This window comes from Dipodomys spectabilis, unplaced genomic scaffold (assembly GCF_019054845.1).
Source record: "Dipodomys spectabilis isolate Male_0828 unplaced genomic scaffold, ASM1905484v1 ptg000365l, whole genome shotgun sequence".
Taxonomy (NCBI): Eukaryota; Metazoa; Chordata; class Mammalia; order Rodentia; family Heteromyidae; genus Dipodomys; species Dipodomys spectabilis.
The window spans coordinates 12,360,629-12,380,201 of record NW_024871042.1 but is presented as its reverse complement, the minus strand read 5'-3'; the positions used below and the strand labels follow the sequence as shown (position 1 = coordinate 12,380,201).

General features: G+C 38.3%; 1 protein-coding gene across 2 annotated transcripts in view; it reads left to right on the top strand.

Moving 5' to 3' along the window:
* The first annotated feature begins 230 nt into the window (after positions 1-230).
* LOC122096126 (programmed cell death 6 interacting protein) overlaps positions 231-19,573 on the top strand; it is a 62,078-nt gene continuing 42,735 nt past the window's right edge. The window contains exons 1-3 of one of the 2 annotated variants that reach the window (XM_042666544.1): positions 231-599; positions 12,139-12,193; positions 13,992-14,061. In XM_042666544.1, coding sequence (XP_042522478.1) covers positions 391-599; positions 12,139-12,193; positions 13,992-14,061 — 334 coding nt within the window. In that variant the 5' untranslated portion in view covers positions 231-390. The remainder of the gene's footprint in view (positions 600-12,138; positions 12,194-13,991; positions 14,062-19,573) is intronic. The other variant, XM_042666543.1, reaches the window with a different exon arrangement.

Sequence of the window (19,573 nt, the reverse complement as noted above, 5' to 3'; positions counted from 1 at the left end):
TAGGTCACAGTACCCCTGGGCGCACAAGGTCCTGGGCAGGTCAGCCGTAACACCCTCGGCGGAGCAGTAGAGCTCCGTCGGTCACCGCAGCGGTGAGAAGCCCTCAGAGGCGGCAAAGGCCGGGATCCCACTGCGCAGGTGAGCTGGCGTCGCCGGGACAACATCACCTGACCACGCGACGCACGCTCCTCCCCGCCGCGCTTCCTCACTGCGCCTGCGCCACTGCCGCAGCTCCCGGAAGTAGCCGGACCGTAGCGCTAGGCGGTTTGCACGTCCGTCCGTCGGCCCGTCGGTCCGCTCGTCCGCCGCGGGGCTTCACCCACCGGAGCGTTTGGGCCCTGTCACTGCTCCGGCGTCTTTGCGGCCCGTACGGCCGGCCGGCGCTTCATCATGGCGACGTTCATTTCGGTGCAGCTGAAAAAGACGTCGGAGGTGGACCTGGCCAAGCCGCTGGTGAAGTTCATCCAGCAGACGTACCCGAGCGGCGGGGAGGAGCAGGCCCAGTACTGCCGCGCGGCCGAGGAGCTCAGCAAGCTGCGGCGCGCCGCGCTCGGCCGCCCGCTCGACAAGCACGAGGGCGCGCTCGAGACGCTGCTGAGGTGGGCGCGGGCCGGGCCCGGGTGAATGGGGGTGGGCGGCGGGCGCCCCCGGCCTCCCCCAGCTCCCTCCCTCCCACTCCGCCGCCCCGCCCTGACTCGGCCGGAGCCGTGGGTGTGGCCTGCATTCTTTCCTGGTGAGCCGACTGGCCGGCCTGGCCGGGTCCTCGGAGTCCTTCCCGGGGTCACCAGGGCCCCTTACCTGGGAGGAAGTCTGCCACGCACCCAGATTCCTTATACTCCACTAGTGTGTGTGTGTGTGTGTGTGTGTGTTTTGTTTGTTTTAAATGGAGACTCCTTGCTTCTCGCTCTGCCACTGTCTTAGGGCCCAAATCTAGAATTTCCTAAAAGTAGTTTTGTTGGAAGTGTGTGTTTTTGGAATCAGGACCCTGGACCCCATCCATGTCTGTGTACTACTTCATTGCATGGTTCGCTTGAGACGAGTCGTTTGAACAAGCTATAGGAGAATTGTAAGTTACTTAAAACTTGAATGACAAGCTGGATGCCCGTTGGCTCATACTTGTAATCTTAGCCATTCAGGAGGAGGCGGAGATCTGAGGATTGCAAAGTCAGTCCAGGCTGGAGTCTGCGAGCTGTTATCTCCACTGAACTACCAAAACAAAACCCAAAGAAACAAGAAGTGGCGCCATGGCTCAAATGGTAGAGCAGTAGCCTTGAGTATAAAAGTTCAGGGACAGCCCCCAGGGCCTGAGTTCAAGCCTCAGAACCTGCACAGAAACTTAAGTGACAGATTATTCAAAGTAGGTTGCTTAAAGTCAGTTTGTTTGACTGTGCACCTAATAGAATACATTTCAGAAAGTGCATACTGGCCTCACTTTGTATCTGGTCTCACTTTGTATTTGTTCTCTTTGTGGAACAGTTAATGATACCTTTCTTTTTGGATATCACTTTATGATACATCGCTTCATTTCCCATATGTAATTATTCTTGTTTCATGGGAGAAGTCCAAGTTGTATTAGGGTGCAGGAAACAGAAACCCAGCTTAAACTAGTTTAAGCTTAAGGGATACCTGTTTTGATAACCAAACATTAGGCATATTTGATTCTTCCTTAGGTTTGGGCATCTCTGGGTATCATTGTGCCTCCAGATGCTTCCATCTTAGGTGAGCTTTGGTCATGTGTTGAGAGAGATGATCATTTACAGCTCTTACAGAAGTTAATGCTGTCTTTAGCTCTGTTGAAAGTCCATGGAGGTTGCTCATTTGGTTGGCTGATACAAACTTATCTTTGGTAGGAAATGGGGTTATTAATGACCTTTGTCTGGGTCACCCAATTGGTTTAACTTCTCCATCTTTGTGTATCAATTCAAGATTCGAGGAAGGGTTGGTTGGCCAAAGGAAGAGACATTGACTAGATTGCTTAGAGATTTATGATGGTTTTTTCAGCCAACCTTAGAAAGTTTAGACTGTTGTCTCATACTTAATGATACTTTTATGTTAACCTAGGAGTACTAGGCCATTAAAAAAAATCTTGAAGGCTATATTTATGTAGACATGAGTAGCATTCAATGAGAATTTTGAATTAGTATTTGTAAGACCTATTTTTGGTTTAATGAGCCTTATAATAAAAATTTGTTGAATAGTTTGGATTCCAAGGATTTGGGGTGATGGGAGACACTTGATCCATCGATTTAGAATAATAGACAAGGAAAGATAGTGGGCAGTGGTTCAGATAGAATGCTGCTGGGAAAGTTAAAACTTCATTTGTTCTTTTTTTTTCTTTTAATAAGTGTAACTGTTGACTAGATAGTGGAACTGTTGAAGATAGTCTCCTTGAAACTATGTTTCTTTCTTTCTTTATTTTTTTTTTTGTAATCCAGCAGAGTTATTTAGTAAATAACTGAGATTTTTCTGTGGTAAGGGTAAGCTAATAAATCACTACAGCTTACTAAATGTTTTTTTCTTTTGTCGGTTGTGGGGCTTAAACTCAGGGTCTAGGTGTTATCCCTGAGCCTTTTCACTCTACCACTTTGAGCCACAGCACCACTTTGGTTTTCTGGTGGTTAATTGGAGATGAATCTTATGAGAATTTTTATGTCCAAGCTGGCTTTGAACTGCAATACTCAGATCTCAGCTTCCTGAGGATTCCAGGCGTGAGCCACTGGTGCCTGGCTAGCATATTAAATTTTATATTAGAGGGATATACAAAAATTTCTTGGGCATATGTACTGTAAAATTGGATAGTTGTGAATTGAACTGTTGGGATATTTAAAACAAGAAGTATACCTTTTCTGAGGGACTAAATATTTAATTTGTATTAAAAAAATATTTTGCTAGTGCTAGGGATGGAGCCTAGGCCAAGCAAATGCTTTACCACTGATTTACATCCCCTGCCCTTGTGTATGGAGATTTTTTTTTTTTTTTTTTTTGAGACAGGCTCTTGATATGTAGCACAGAGTAGCTGGTAATTGATTGTATGGCCAGGCTAGTCTTGAACTCACAGGCAGGAGCTCCTGCCCCAGCCTGTGAAGTGCTGGGATTATAAACATGTTCGGTGCTTTTACACAGGTTCTTGCTGTGTGGCTCAAGCTGGCATCAAACTCATGAATTTAAGATCCTCCTACCTCTACCTTCTGAGTGCTAAGATAACAGGTCTATCCTGCTGTGCCTGCCTCAGTTTTCTTTAGTTGAAGGATCATTTACATAGATTTTGTAAAACTTCTAAACAGACTGTTTCATCATTTTACGAGTTGTAAAGTTGATTGAACTACTCTAGCAATTTCCAAAATGTTTTCCAAGTGCTAATATTTTATAGTTTTACATTTATCGCTGTTCCACCTTCACAACTTTTGCTTATGTTGTGATTGTTAACTTAGGAGTGAGATATTGAAATACTATTGTATTATTGTACAGTATACTGTTGTACACTGCTACAGTTTATTAATCAAATGTTAATGTGGAGTCTTGGGACCACACTACAGGAAGAAGCTGCAGAGTATTTAAAGACATGTTGTACTTGACACTTGGTCTCAAAGAGTATTTGTAGTTGTTAGACTTTAATTTGGCTCAGTGATTTTTTTTTTTTTCATCAATAAGATAGATAAATAAGAAAATTAAAAATTTGGGGCTGGGAAGGTGGCTCAGTGGTAGAGTGCTTGCCTTGCATGCATGAGGCCCTGGGTTCGATTCCTCAGCACCACATAAGCAAAAAAAGCTGGAAGTGGTGCTGTGGCTCAAGTGGTAGAGCACTAGCCTTGAGCTGAAGAGCTGAGGGACAGCACCCAGGCCCAGAGTTCAGGCACCATGACTGGCAAAAAAAAGAAAAAAAAAGAAAAAAAAAGAAAATTAAAAATTTCGTGTAGTTTTGACAATTCTGGTGTGTAGTATATATAATAGCTTGGCAGGACTATCATTCTGTGTAACCATAATAGTATCTTTGTTGTTCATGCCAAACATTTAAGCCCATATAGGTAACTTTTTGGCACAGCTTGACTGAGGTCCTAGCTCCTTGACTGATTTGGTTTCTATCATATTTTTGCTGTAGCAGTGATTTTTCTTGGGATGAATTAGATGAAAGTCAGGTTAGGAGGGATCTATGAGGTTGGCCTCACCTGTAACTGGCCCACACCTTTTGATTCTCTTAATTTCTCCCTGTAATTGGTAGCCTGAAGTGCATAGCCCTAAATATATATTTGAGTAGTAAAGGGTTATAGAAGTGTGTGGTATATTAGTTGTCAATGTCGATTGGTTGTTCTTGTTCTTTTACAAATGTTTAAAACTAATTTTTCAATAGGGATTTGGCCACGCTTTGTTGTTTTTTTTTTAAGTGTTGTGTTAATTTTCTACGTATTTTTTTTTCCTCCCACAAGGTTTTTTTTTTTTTTTTTTCTGTGCTTTGGGTTAAACCCTGGACCTTGCTCATGCTAATACCACTGAGCTGCACCCTCAACTTTGCATGAGATTTTTAAATTAAATTATATTACATATTTTATTTAAAGTGAGTCTTTTGAAATAGAAGAGCACATATAGAAAAAAGTACTTACATGTAGTTGCAAAATAATCTATAGCTCATTTATCTAGTGTGTACTATGTATCCAGATATGCAAAATAATCTGTAGCTCATTTATCTAGTGTGTACTATGTATCCAGATACTATCTTAAGCATTTCTTATTTATTACATAATTTGTTCCCTCACCCATAAGGAGAGTATTATGTTACTTTAGAAGGGCTTTAGAGAAATTGAATAGCTCACACATGATCACACAACTAAGAAATGGAAATCAGAGTCAGGTTGTCAGACTTGAAATCTTGAGTCCTCCAAATGTGACATTATTATACCTTTTAGGTATGCTTAGGATTTTACATTTTAAATAAGTGATTAAAAATTCACTTATTTTAAAAATAAAATCTGGCTGAGTGCTGGTGGCTCATGCCTGTAATCTTAGCTGCTCAGGAGACTGAGATGTGAGGATTGTAGTTTGAAGTCATTCCAGGTAGGAAAGTTTGTGAGCCTGGTTTCCAATTAACTACCCAAAAGCCAGAGGTAGAGCTATGGATTAAGTGGTAGGGCATTAGCCTTGAGCCAGAAAGCTCAGGGACAATGCTTATGTCCTGAGTTCCAGCCACACACACATGTGCACACAGAGTTTGTACACACACACATGATCTATAAGGATAATTTTTGCATTACTGTTTTTGGGACCAGCTTTCTGAGTTAGTGTACTAACCAATCTTTCTGTCTGTCAACATATGTTGGAGGCTATGGTTCCCTATAACGATGCCTATGTAAATAATAAGGAGAAGGGCTTGGTAGATTCTTTTGTTTCTGTGAGTTCCGTGACTTCCCTTTCTAGAGAACATAAGCTGTAGGAATTATATGAGGGAAGTAGATAACATTGCCTCTGGTGACCACATTTATTAGTTGCTGCTTTCAGGTATAAAGCCTCTCTTGTTTTGTTGGGGTTGGCTTCATATTGATCAGATATTGTGATTTCTAGTGACTACCCTTTCCTTGTACTTCCATTTGACTTTACATTGCCTGTCGGAAGACATCTAACTTGCTTTGAAAATTCTACCTCATAGCTTCTAGTCATTAGATGAACAATATAAATGCACTGTTTCCCCCCGCCCTGCTCAAGTTTTGTGAGTTGATCTCAGAGGCTTTGGAGTGAATAGAATGGGTGCAAAAATTCAGTATATTCAGTTCAGCAGTTTTTCTTCTTCATTTTAGCCTCATTTCTCACTACTTCCTTCCTTGCTTACTTTATAACAGAGATCAGTAAGATAAAGCCAATCTCAGTACAAGTTTCTGTGTAGTCTGTGGGGGCTCCAGTGGTTAGTGTTAATATCCTTGGAGACAGAGCTGTGTAGTCTATGGATACTCTAGTGGTTAGTACTATGGTCCTTGGAGACTTACCTGGATGTTCCCTGGGCTTCCAGTGTCTCCCTCCCTGGCCAGTGGCCATGCTTCCCTGCTACCTAGGTTTGCTTTCATGTTATCTATACACTGGCTACTTTACTTGGCAATGGCTTGGCACCAAATACTTGAATCTGTAAGGAAGATTACCACTTGTCTCCAGCCAGCTGTATCAGGTGTCCCAAGTGAAAAGACCAGGCTCTTTAGAGAAAATAAATATGTGCTTCAATTTGGTGTTGTGGCTGTGACAAGACACTGGAGGAAAATGTCTTAAAGGACAGAGGCATTATTTTGGTTCATGGTATCAGATATTTTAGACCATGGTCAGCTGGCTCTATTTCTTTGAACCTATGGTAAGGTAGAACATGGCACAGGGAGCCTATGACAGGAGGCTGCTCACCTCTTGGGGATGTGGAAGCAGAGACAGAGAAAAGAGGTTAGCAACGAGATACACACTTCAAAAATCATACCCCCAGTGACCTACTTTGTCCAACTAGGCTCCTTCCTCAGCTGTGAACTCATCATTGGGTTAGTGCCCCATGATCCAGTCATCTTTCAATAGTTCCACCAAGTCTTTAACACATGGATTTCCTGGGGGCATTCATACCTAAACCATGGCAGGTGCAAGTGGGATAGAATGTGAAACTAACACTCCCCCTCTTCTGTGCGTCCCTTATAATAGACTGGCTGGTACTTTTTTTTTTTTCTTCTTGATATTGATGTTTGAATCCACAAATATGCTACCACTAGATTTGTACTTCTAGTCCTTTTTGATTTATGTTATTTTTTCAAATAGGCAAGATTAGACCATGATCCTCCTATTGATGCTTCTCATGTAGCTAGGATTACAAATGTGAACTATGATGCCTTGCTTGAGGTGAGATCTTGTTAACTTTTTGCAATAGCTGTCCTTGAGCCACAGTTCTCCTTCCTGAGTTTCCCAAATGCTGGAATTACAGATGAAAGCCACCAAGCCCAGCTGAACTCTGACTTTTCTTTCAGAGAATGTCTCTACCTGATTGCATTTGGATAGCTGTGTGCCTGGTGTGCTCATCATGGGAATGCCCACCTCCAACACAAAACAAAACACAAGGTGCAGGACAGTAGTTTGTCTTGTTATAGAAGCATTTACATTCTCCCTTTGATTTTTTTCCTGTCCCCCAGCAAAGTCTAGAATAATCTCATTTCTGAAAAAGTTTGCCAGTTCTTGCTCAGTAGCCAACTTGTGCTCCAGGCTGAGCCTGGAATACCTTTAGATATTCTCTTGCCCCAGGCTCTTGGCAGTTGATGGTTCCTTCCATATGGGATCATTTATTGAAAGTTCTTATTCATTCTCTAGAGAATCTTTACTTTTCAGGAAAAAAAGGTTATTTATTTTATTTTTTTTTTTGTCGGTCGTGGGGCTTGAACTCTGGGCCTGGGCACTGTCCCTTAGCTCTTCAGCTCAAAGTGAGCGCTCTACCACTTGAGCTACAGTGCCACTTCCGGTTTTTTTTCTGGTAGTTTATTGGAGATAGGATTCTCACGCTCTCTCCTGCCCGGGCTGGCTTTGAACCGCTATCCTCAGATCTCAGCCTCCTGAGTAGCTAGGATTACAGGCGTGAGCCACCAGCGCCCGGCAAGGTTATTTTTTTAAAACAGCATTTCCTGACTCACTTGCTTGGGGTAAGTAACCCACAAGTCAACTCATTTTGTGTGCTCATAGAATTGTTTTGAGAGGATAAGGTGTTAACATCACCTCTTGACTGGATTACTATAGTAGCTTCCTGTCTGATTTCCCTAATTCTGTGATTGCACACCTCTAGTCAGTTTCTGAATAGTAGCCTTGGTGATTATAAACATAAATTAGATCCTGTTACTTTTTTGTTTACCCTCTCCATGTAGTAAAAGCCAAGATCTTGAAGTTGTATTTAAGGTATCATTACTATTGTTTTCTCCTATGCTCAGTATATGGCCACAGTGGCAACACCAGGTATAATCTCAGGCACACTTTCATTCCAGGTTCCTGGCACTTTTCTTCAGATACCTGTCTTCTTCACTTCCTTCACATTTAAAGTAGACGCTTTCCTATCTTACCTCACGCGTTAATTTTATCCTTCTATCATTAGTTTTCTCTATAGCACTTAGCCACTATCCACTATACCATATGCTTTTTAAAACTTATCTTGTTTGTCATCCTTCCTAAAAGCATCACAAAGATATACAGCTATAAGTGCTTGTTTGCTACCAAATTCCTATGTCATTGAACTATGTTTGGTAACGTAGTAAGTTCTTAGTATGTATTGAATGAATAAATGATTGAAGAAATTTTTTTTTGTGCCAGTCCTGGGGCTTGAGCTCAGGGCCTGGGCACTATCTCTGATCTTTTGTGCTCAAGGTTAGCTTTCTACCACTTGAACCACAGCCCCACTTCCAGGATTTTCTGAATTTATTGGAGATAAGAGTTTCACAGACTTTTCTGCCCAGATTGGCTTTGAACTTTAATCCTCAGATCTCAGCCTCCTGAGTAGTTATGAGTATAGGTGTGAGTCACCAATACCTGGCCTGAAGAAAAGCTTTTTTTTGAAGGCATGTCAGTCCAGATGAAAAAAGTGGGAAAATATAAGATAAATACCAAATTCCAAGTTTTTGGATATAGAGGGAAATAAAAGTCTCCCTTAGGAGAGCTTTTAATTTATTGACTTAATGTATAGAGAATATGCTGAGATAGGGCCAGATAATTGGGTTGTGGCCAAATAATGAAAGGCTTTGTTAGTGTTTTCCAATGTGATTTCAAGTATAATGAGAATACATGAAAGATTTTTCAGTACTTAATTTTTTTTTGGGTCCCATAGTGGGGCCTGAACTCTGGGCCTGGGTGCTGTCCCTCAGCTCTTCAGCTCAAGGCTAGCACTCTACCACTTGAGCCACAGCGCCACTTCTGGCTTTTTTCTTTATGCTTATGTGGTGCTGAGGAATCGAACCCAGGGCCTCAGGCATGCAAGGCAAGCGCTCTACCACTGAGCTACCTTCCCAGCCCTTGAAGTTTACTTTCTATGTACAAGGATGCGCTCCTGCATTATATAACTGTTCTATAATTCATAATTAAGAAATTGGCATATTCGCATTTGAGCCATCAACTTTGGAAGTAGTGCTGTGGCTAGAGTGGTAGAGTGCTAGTCTTGAGCAAAACAAGCTGAGCATAAGGCCCAGGACTGCAAAAAAGAAAAAAAAAGAAACAGCATTATATAGTGAATCTAAGGCTATTTGACTTTAAACTCTTTATTTCTGACTGAGTTAGAGTAAAAACAGTTGTTTAAAAGTGGTGGGCTCTGAAGGCTCATGCCTGTAACCCTAGGTACTCAGCGGTGAGATCTGAAGATCATGATTTGAAACCATCCAAGGCAGGAAAGTCTGTGAGACTGTTATCTCCAATAAACTCAGAAAAAGCTGGAAGTGGTGGTGTGGCTCAAGAGGTAGAGTGCTAGCCTGAGCAAAAGAAGCTCAGGGACAGTGCCCAGGCCCAGAATTTGAGCCCCAGTACCCGCAAAACAACAACACCCCACAAAACAAAAACCTGAATTTGTAAATTCAAAATTTGCTGATTTTTTCCAGTAATGTTATATACAAATTCAGGACCTAATCTGGGATTATGCATTGTATTTAATTATATTTCTTTAGTATCCCCCAGTCTGTAAATAGTCCCTCAGTTTTATTTTTCATGACGTTTCTTGTTGCTGAGATCATTCCCACGTAGTCTTGCACATGCTAGGCAAGTACTCTACTATCCAGCTATATTCTCAGCTGCATGCCCTTGATATTCTTGAATAATACCAAGTTTGTTAGTTGTTACTTTGTAGCCTGTCTCTCAATAAGGTTTTGTCTTACATGTGGAGGTGTACCAGTGAATTCTTGCTCTGTTATTTTTGTGGTGTGTATCAGAAAAAGCATAATGATATGTGTCCTAGTAGTAATATTTTTAGCACTTGGTTCATATATATATATATATATATACATCTCTTTATATAAATAAATCAATATGTATATATAGATCTATCTATCTATCTATATTTATATATCTATATTATTGGGATTTATTTATTTTTATTATTGGGATTTAAACATTTTTTTTTCCTGCTCAGCTCTTTTTGTGCTGCTTATTTTTGAGATAGGGTATCTCAGGTGTATGTTGGGACCACAAACATATTTTAGGCTTTCCCTCAAAGCTGGGATGATAGGCATGTACCACCACACTCAGCTTCTTTCTTTTGAGACGGAGTCTCACTGACTTTCCTCCCTGGGCTGTTTTATAACCGTACCTCCCAGTCCCAGCCTCACATGTATCTTGGGATGACGTATGCGTGCTACTACATCTAGCTGTAGGTTGAAAAGGGGTCTCATGATCATTTTTCCTGGGCTGGCCTCAAATGGTTATTTCCCCATTGTCAGCTTTCCAAGAAGCTAGGAGTGTAGATGTGCCTGGTTTGCTATGTTTCTTGATGTTAAAACTAATGAGAATGTAGTGCTTATTAATAAATATTTTGTATGGAGATGCTTTGAGGCTCATTTCTCATAAAATTTTCATTATTTTTAGTATCCATTGACTAATCTTATCAGAACTAGTTACTATTCTACTATGAAAGATACCAAATGGTGCTCATTTCTAATTCCATTATGTCTTTTTGGTGTTGCACAATAGGATTCAGAGTACAGTACTTACGTTTTGCAATGGATTCTAACTTGTCATACTTGACAATTGGGAATCCCTTTATGGTAGGCCATCTGTCTGCCTGCTTGACTGCCTATTAGCTAGTTTTGGGCCTGGGCACTGACCCTGAGTTTCTTTTGCTCAAGGGACCATTTTACCACTTGAGCCACAGCGCCACTACCAGCTTTTTTGAGTAGTTTATTGGAGATAAGAATCGCATGGACTTCCCTGCCCAGGCTGGCTTCGAACTGTGATCCTCAGACATTAGCCTCCTGAGTAGCTAAGATTACAGGTGTGAGCCACCTGTTCCAGCTCTATTTTTTTAAAAAATGTGTCATCATTTTTTGTCTTGTTTTGAATTTTCTCAGTAGTCGTCTCATTTCTGTGGTGTGTGTGTGGGGGTGCTGGCTCCTTTTAATGAGGACATTATTTATGTGACTGTGAGGTGTAATTGCTTCTATATCCTCCAGTATATGTAATTAGGAAAATATACACATTTTGGTTCTCTCTATAGTATTAAAAAATAAGTTCACATTGAAACCCCCTGGTCTCAAAACATTTGTTTTAGTCTTACCCTTTCCCTATTTACCATTCTTTTTTCTCTGACAGTGAGAAACCTCATTTCCATTATTTTCAGTGTGTTTACTTAATTGCTTAGTTCTTGCAGTTTGCAGCCAAAAGCTTGGTTTCGGACATGGTGTTTGACTCACCCCACTCCTTTACCACATGATAACTTGCTTCTTGAAATAATCATTGGAAAGGTAATCTTGATGACAGTGAGGAAAGGGTAGAAGGGAATAAATGAAGGAGGAAACATTTAAGAACAGTTGGAAAGCTTGGCCTGCTCACCTTCCCTTTTTCTTAATAGGAAAGGGAAGTTGGTAATAGAGGTTGGAAAAAGATTTATTGGTTATTTTTTATTACTGTGTGGACCTAGTTTGGAAAGAATGAGAAAGGAAACAGGCAGATTGACTAGAAAACCTTGGATTAGTCAGTTGGAGATGATTTGTGTGAGTATTGTTGAGTTTTTTTGGCAGTGGGGGCTATCCCTACAGAAGTGGATGTACCTAGAGTACATTTGAAAATGTTAATCTGTTTTAATTAACAATTTACCAAAGATACGAATTTGTCCAATGCATATAAACATTTATCATAATAAAGTATTTTCAAAACACATTCTTTTGAGCTACATACTTACTTTGATTTATTTTGGTAATGTTTTTCTATATTGGTGGGAGAGTCTCTTGTAAATTCCTTTTCATTGCATATACTCTAATTCCTGGCTGACACATCGAAGATTGCATTTCATTGACTTTCAAACAGGTGATTGAATAGGATTTGTTACTCCAAGTTAGCATGAATAGTTTTACACTTGAACCATTCTGTTTTCAAGGTAGCATGAATAGTTTGTTATACTTGAACCATTCTGTTTTCATAAATGCATATTTAGCTAATTACTCTTTTCACTCTACTTTTTAGATATTATGATCAAATTTGTTCCATTGAACCTAAGTTCCCATTTTCTGAAAACCAGGTAAGTTATTGATTTTGTATGGTAATAATAAATTGTCCATTCTTTCCACCTATAGTATCATTTTATTGAAATCAGTTACATCTCTTTTCCTTCTGTAGGTTTATGAGATAGTTTTATATAAATTAGAAACTTAGGTTTATCTTGTGAAGAGTCCTAGAGTCACTTTCCTGTAGAGCATTATACTGATATTTTATATCAATAGGATCTATTTATTTTTTGACTAATGTAATTTTTTTTGGGGGGGGGGTCAGCCGTGGGGCATGAACTCTGGGCTTGGGCACTATCCCTCAGCTCTTCAGCTCAAGGCGAGCGCTCTACCACTTGAGCCACAGCATCACTTCCGGTTTTCTAGTGGTTTATTGGAGATAAGAGTCTCATGGTCTTTCCTGCCCGGGCTGGCTTTGAACCATGATCCTCCAGAATAGCTAGGATTACAGGCGTGAGCTACCGCCGCCTGTTGATTAATGTAATTGATGGTATCTTTCCCTTAGTTTTTACAGAATTAAGAAATTGTATAGTTGAGGAAGTATCAACCTCAGGTTAATGCCTTAAAAATTATTGATACAGTGCACACCATGTAAAAAATGAACTCTGTGCTTAGGGAGGGCAGGGGGAAAGAGGGACATTGTATGATCTCTCCATTTAGTGAAAAAAAATGATGCTCTAAAAGCAAGGTGAAGATTATAGTTAATGCTTGTAAGCCAAAAAGGACATGCAGTATGATTCACTGAAGTGAAAATTTGAGATTGGTTGAGAAGTGAGATGTCTTTAGCAGAAGTTGGATGATGTTATGAGAAAAATGAAACAAGCATCTGCAGTGCAGGAGAGTGCTGATATCTATGTACTGGGGACATGTGTATTTTCTTCCATGGCAGTCTCATAGAGATACTGAAGGTCTGTTGTTCTTTAATCATTCTTGTACCAATGGGATTATTATTATTTACTTAATAGGCAAGGAAGAAAATGTTTGTGGATGGGTAGTTGGAGGTGGTGGGAGGAGAAGTTGAGGAATAGATGAACAAAGAAAGGCAAAAGGTTAAAGCTGCTAATGGGTTTAGAGGACTTGATTTTTTTTTCTTCGAGTTTTGTGGAATTTTTCCAATTCAGAGTTTACAGTATTTTTTACTGGCTATGAATGTAGCTAAGTGATAGAGTAATTGCATGGCATGTATGAAGTCAAGAGTTCCACATTCAGAGAAGAAAAAAAAAAATCTTTGTACTCCTTATAAATAGTCTAAATGGATCTAAATTTGGTTGAACCTTTACATATAGTATTCTTATATGAAACCAGGGGAAATGTAGTTTTTTGTTAAGTAAGATTTTTTTCATATATAACATAGTATAGAAAGTGAACAGATCATGTTTATAACTTTTATGGTCACGAAGTAAATATGTTTGTATAACTAACACTCAGATCAATAAATAAAATATCCTGTTTCCCAGAGAGACAGTTGCTACTTTAATAACTTTTGTTTTCAGTTTTATCTCCTAGGAAACTTTGTAATGATTATTTTATTCTTTTTGCTTATTTGGTGTGTTTGCTTTATTGTGATTGTAAAGATGAAGATAATGTTTATGATTATTGATACAATGATATTTTGAAATACCCTGGTAACAGTATTTTACTTTTTAATAAATTATAATCCCAAGGACTGGAAAGGATTTGGTAACAGAAAATATTATTTTATATAGAGTGAGCTTTTGTTCTTACCTTGTTGGAGGACTTTCTTCAAAAAAATAAAATATTTAATGAGATCTAAGAAACAAATAATTTTCTGTTTTTTCTCATTCTATCCAGATCTGCTTGACATTTACCTGGAAGGATGCTTTTGATAAAGGTTCACTTTTTGGAGGATCAGTAAAATTGGGTATGTAATTTTAAATAGAAATAATAAGAAACTTGATCTAACCACTTTCCTTTATTTTTGATTTTAAAATTTGCTGTCCTATCACATGGTAAATTATAACCCCCTTGTACAACTGTTTGAAGTTTAGAAAAAAAATTCATCCAAAAAAGTTGGCCTCCTAATGACTCTGTGTAAATACTAAATTTTTCCTACATATTTTCTTTTTAACTTCAACTTCTAATGTAATTTGAAAATATTTGTAGATTGCCTACACTATGCTGGACTAGTGTGAAGAATAAGTAAGACAGAGCCTACACTATGCTAGTTATAACAATAAGTAAGACAGTTATTATATTCAGTCTGGTTGGGAAACAAGTTGATCATTTTAAATGTAGTATGCACTATGTAATGTGTAACATGTACCACATAATGACATCTTCATCAATGACAGTATGCATACATATTAGTGGTACCATAAGCTTATATCTCAGAATGATGTTGTAGTCTTCTTTGTTATCTTAAGTACACTTTAATACTTCCATAATGATGAAGCCACTGAACAGCTCATTTCTCAAAATGTGTCCTGGATTTTTCAGTGAGGCATGACTAAATCAGTCTGTGAAACACATTTATGGGAACTTAGATGAGGAAGATGTTTAACTCTTATCTGTTGAAAGGAAGCAATATTTGTTAGGTCTTGAAGGATAAATTTGTTTTTTCAGGTGGAAAATGCTATCACACATACTACAACATAGCTCATGCAAGGTATCTTCTTTGTGCCATAATTTCTTCATCTGTGAAGTGAGTCATGGAATTACTGGTTGGAGTAAAAGTGAAAATACGTAAAATCCTTACAGTGTTCATTTACTACTGATTAAAATGAATACTGAATGAAATACATTATTATGTAAAATTATGTATGTATAATATATTTACATATCATGTTTATATATGTACTTCAGGTCATATATACATATTATCTGAGGTATTGTTTACTGTGTATGATATTTAGATATGTGATGCAAATGCACTTAAGTATCCAAATACAAGGTAATCCAAGTATCAGATATATGCTTTTTATATAGGTGAGAAAATGAAAATATAGTAATATAATAGTTATATGGCTTAAAACAGTTTGAGTTGAGGAATTTTGAGGGTGATGATAATGGAAAATAGATTGTGAAGAGTGCAAATATTATATTATTAAAATTGTAATGCTCCTTATTTATATTTAATATTGAGTATTGACTATCCAGGCATTGTGGAACGGGTTTACATATATTGTCTTTACTGAATTTCTTGTTAGTCCAATGAGGAAAGGCACTGTAGTTGCCATATGACTAAACTGGCTGGATCGGAGTAAGTGGCTTTCAAAGATCATAAGACTTGGGTTTAGTGAGAGTGATATGTGAATCCAGAAAGTCTAATTCCAGGGACTCGAGAAACTCAACAGATTAGTTGGGAAGCAAAGGAGAGACAGTGAGGTTAGACAAGGGAGGCTAGACAAGGGAGTATGTATGGTCAGAGGAGATATCATGGGCTTTGGAGACACTTCAGAGGTGAAATGGATGGGCCCTCTATTAGTTAGAAGAAGAGAAGAAGAGAAGTTAAGGGTTGACTTTGCTTTGAAACTTGAATTGACCTGTGTTTTACATAGACAGATCAGTCTTGAGTTTGCTGTGCTACCTCAGGGTAAAAAATTCTCTGGCACTTGGAAATAATAGGTTTAAAGTTCAGAAAAGAGAGTTGTAGACTTGGGAGGAGTTAATTATTAGATGATAATAAATTGAACCCCTCTGGCAGATAATAGAAAATTGTGAAAGTCAGAGCTAGAGAATATAATAGTCAGAGGAAATAATAGGAAGAGTTCTGAAATGAGTTTGAGAAAAGTCTTTTAGATCCTGGAGGAATTAGGAACAGACAGAAATGTGGAAGTGAATATAGAGGAATTTTAAAGGTGATGTAGACTGTCATTTCCCATGCCTGCTGCATATCATAATTACTTGTGGGGGTTCTGGCTCTATAAAGGTGAACACAGAGAGTACCTGATGTGATAGAAGGATACTGTGACAAACTTAAGTTGTAGGGTTGGAGGAAGACATTGAGTTGGACAGTGAGAGAAGTCTTTCTAGAAGCGTGTGGAAAAAGACAAATTGCATGAAATTGAGAGGGTTGACAGGAAGCAAGGAAATGTAAATAGTAAGTGGGTTACTTGTTTCAGAGAATTTTCAGTCTGGATTTTGGTTCCACGGGAGCAATGTTATGCTGAGAGGGAGCCAAGGTGAAAGGACTTTTAGTGCTGTTGTGATTTAAAAAGCAGATTGGTAGGCTGAGAAGAGGAGCAGGTGACAGGAGGTGAAATTCTGGAATGAGAAAGGTTGAGTAATGAACCTAGCTTCTAGAAGAGGTGGTAGGAAGCAAGAAATTTGAGCGTATGAATATAACAGGAGGTGATTCGTCTGGGTATTTTGCTAACAAAAATTGGAAACTAGATGTCTTTTAGTAATATACATTTGTTAGAATATTGTGCAATTTTAGAAGACTAAGTGATAATGCAAGTGTATATTTGTGGATATGTAAAGCTACATCAATTGAATATTGTAATACATATCAAAGTACGAGTGGGTGCATGGCTCAGAACTTGCCTGCAAGTATGAGGCCCAAATTCAGCCTCAAATACCACTCTTGCCCCTCCAAAAAACAAAACTCTAAACCCCAAAGATCAGAGTATTTGTGTTGTACAACGTTTCTGAATTGGGATCCTTGAAACACTCTTAAACGGACTTTGTGTGCAGCTTATTGGAGTTGAGCATCCCAGGCAGCTTGAGTGTAGTGTGAAAAAAGTTACAGATGAAAATACGTGTAGTTATTTGAGAAAGAAATTAATGTGGTTACTCTTAAGAGTAAGGTATTGGGTGATTGTTTTTATTCTAATTCTGTTTATAATCAGATGTTTGAATTAAAAACTTTATAACCAAGTTAGTAATTTTGAAAAGCCCTGGTGAAAAAGAAGAGATAATGTGACAAAACAAAGATAATTGATAAAGAAAAAAAATAAGATTTTAATTGTAAGAACAAAAATTTCTTATGAAGTCAGACATAGAAATTATGAAAATAAAATGACAATAGCTTGAGATAATAATACTTACAAAAATGTATGTAGTTTAATTTGTTGCTTGGAGTATATTTCATTTGTTTTTTGTTGGTCATGGGACTTGAACTCTGGGTCTGTCCCTCAGCTCTTCAGCTCAAGGCTAGCACTCTACCACTAGAGTTATAGCACCACTTCTGGTTTTCTGGTGGTTAATTGGAGGTAAGAGTCTCATGGACTTTCCTTGAACCACAGTCCTCAGCTCTCAGCCTCCTGAGTAGCTAGGGTTATAGGTGTGAGCCACTGGTGCCTGCTATATTTCATTTTTAACTTTTCCTTTTTTATAGTGTTAGATAAAAATCCAGGGCCAAGCCGCTGTGTGTGTGTGTGTGTGTGTGTGTGTGTGTGATTTATTGCTAACCTTTTTAGTTGGATCATTTCATCTCTTTTCAACCATGGGAATTTTTTAACTTTTCCTTTTTTATAGTGTTAGATAAAAATCCAGGGCCAAGCCGCTGTGTGTGTGTGTGTGTGTGTGTGTGTGTGTGTGTGTGTGTGTGTGTGTGTGTGTGTGTGTGTGTGTGTGTGTGTGTGTGTGTGTGTGTGTGTGTGTGTGTGTGTGTGTGTGTGTGTGTGTGTGTGTGTGTGTGTGTGTGATTTATTGCTAACCTTTTTAGTTGGATCATTTCATCTCTTTTCAACCATGGGAATTTTTCTTATCTTTCTTGTCCCTTCAATCCCTCTCTTTATACTTTTTCTTTCCAAGTAATTGAGAGCTATTGTAGATTCTTTTTTATATGTTGGTTGTTAAGAAATAGGAGTGCATAAGTTTTAATTTCTTTAACATTACATTCTTTGTAGGAGAATGTCTAGATGATACTTTCTTTTTCTTTTCTTTTTTTTTTTTTTTTTGGGTCCGGTCGTGGGGCCTGAACTCTGGGCCTGGGCGCTGTCCCTCAGCTCTTCAGCTCAAGGCTAGTACTCTACCACTTGAGCCACAGCACCAATTCCGGCTTTTTTCTTTTTGCTTATGTGGTGCTGAGGAATCTAACCCAGGGCCTCATGCATGCAAGGCAAGCGCTCTACCACTGAGCCACCTTCCTAGCCCTAGATAATACTTTCTAACACTTCTTTTGAAATAGTGTTAGTAACTAAAATTTTAATTTTTGGTAGCTTTTCTTTTTCACCAACTTAAAGATACTACATCCTGTTTGTCTTGTGATTTCACCATCTTTAAATCTCTTGAAGAGTACTAATTATCTTTGACTTACTGGAATTGGCTTTGCTTACTTTGGCTGTTTTTCAGTTACCTTGATCTTTTTTTTAAGGGCATTATTATTCTCCTCATGTCATATTTTACTTAAGAAAGTATGAATTTACTTAAGAAAGCAGGTAAGAGTAATATATATATGTATATATGTCTCTCTCTCTCTCTCTATATATATATAATATATATATATATTTATGTCTATTGAACTACAGAGTCAGGATGCTAGTAGTGAATTGCTATTATTAAAAGGGAGGGTACCAAGATGCTGTAGCAAGAGGGGCTATAATGTATAGCACTACTCTGAGACTTAGATATAAAACTGTGTTGTTCTGGTTCTTTTTGATGATTTACCCTATGTTTTTTGTAAGAAGTCTTCTGATTATTTTGCTTTGTGGCCATTTGTCTGGTGTGCAATGGAAAGTCATAATAATGTGATTGAATTATCCATTAGATTCTTTTTCTTTACACTTATTTTTAATTGTGATAAAATGCACAAAATACCTTTTTAATAATTTTAAATGTACAGATCAGCGATTTTAAGCATATTCACATTATTTTGTAACTATAACCACTGTCTGTTTCTACAGCTCTTTCATTTACAAAATTGAAATTCTATACTCAACATTAACTACCCATTCTTTTTGTCAGTCTCTGGAACCACCGGTATTCCTCTTGTCTCTGAATTTAATTATTCTGATTTAATTTATGAATAATTATTCTAATATAATTATTACATTGTAAAAACACAACACAAAATCTGCCATTTTAACTATTTTTAACTGTACAGTTTAGTAATGTTACTGCATTCATTGTTGTAAAAGAAGCCTTTACAATTGTTTTTCTTGCAAATATGAAATGCTATATTCATCAAATGATAGCCACCACTTCCCTGGATATCACTATCTAACTCCTTTTTCTATGATTTCAACTACACTATAAATAACTCATATAAATGGAATCATATAGTATTTATCTTTCAGTAACTGGTTTATTTCCCTTAGCAGAATGTCTGTGTTGTAGTGTGTGATTTCCATTCTTCTTCCCTCCCTCCTGTATAGAGGAGTTATAGTTACATAGGTCAGGAAATGAGTACATTTCTTTTTGAACAGTGTCACCTTTGCCCTCATTTTTTCCCAGTTCTTTCCCTCGTGATTTCCTTTCTTTTTAGGGTT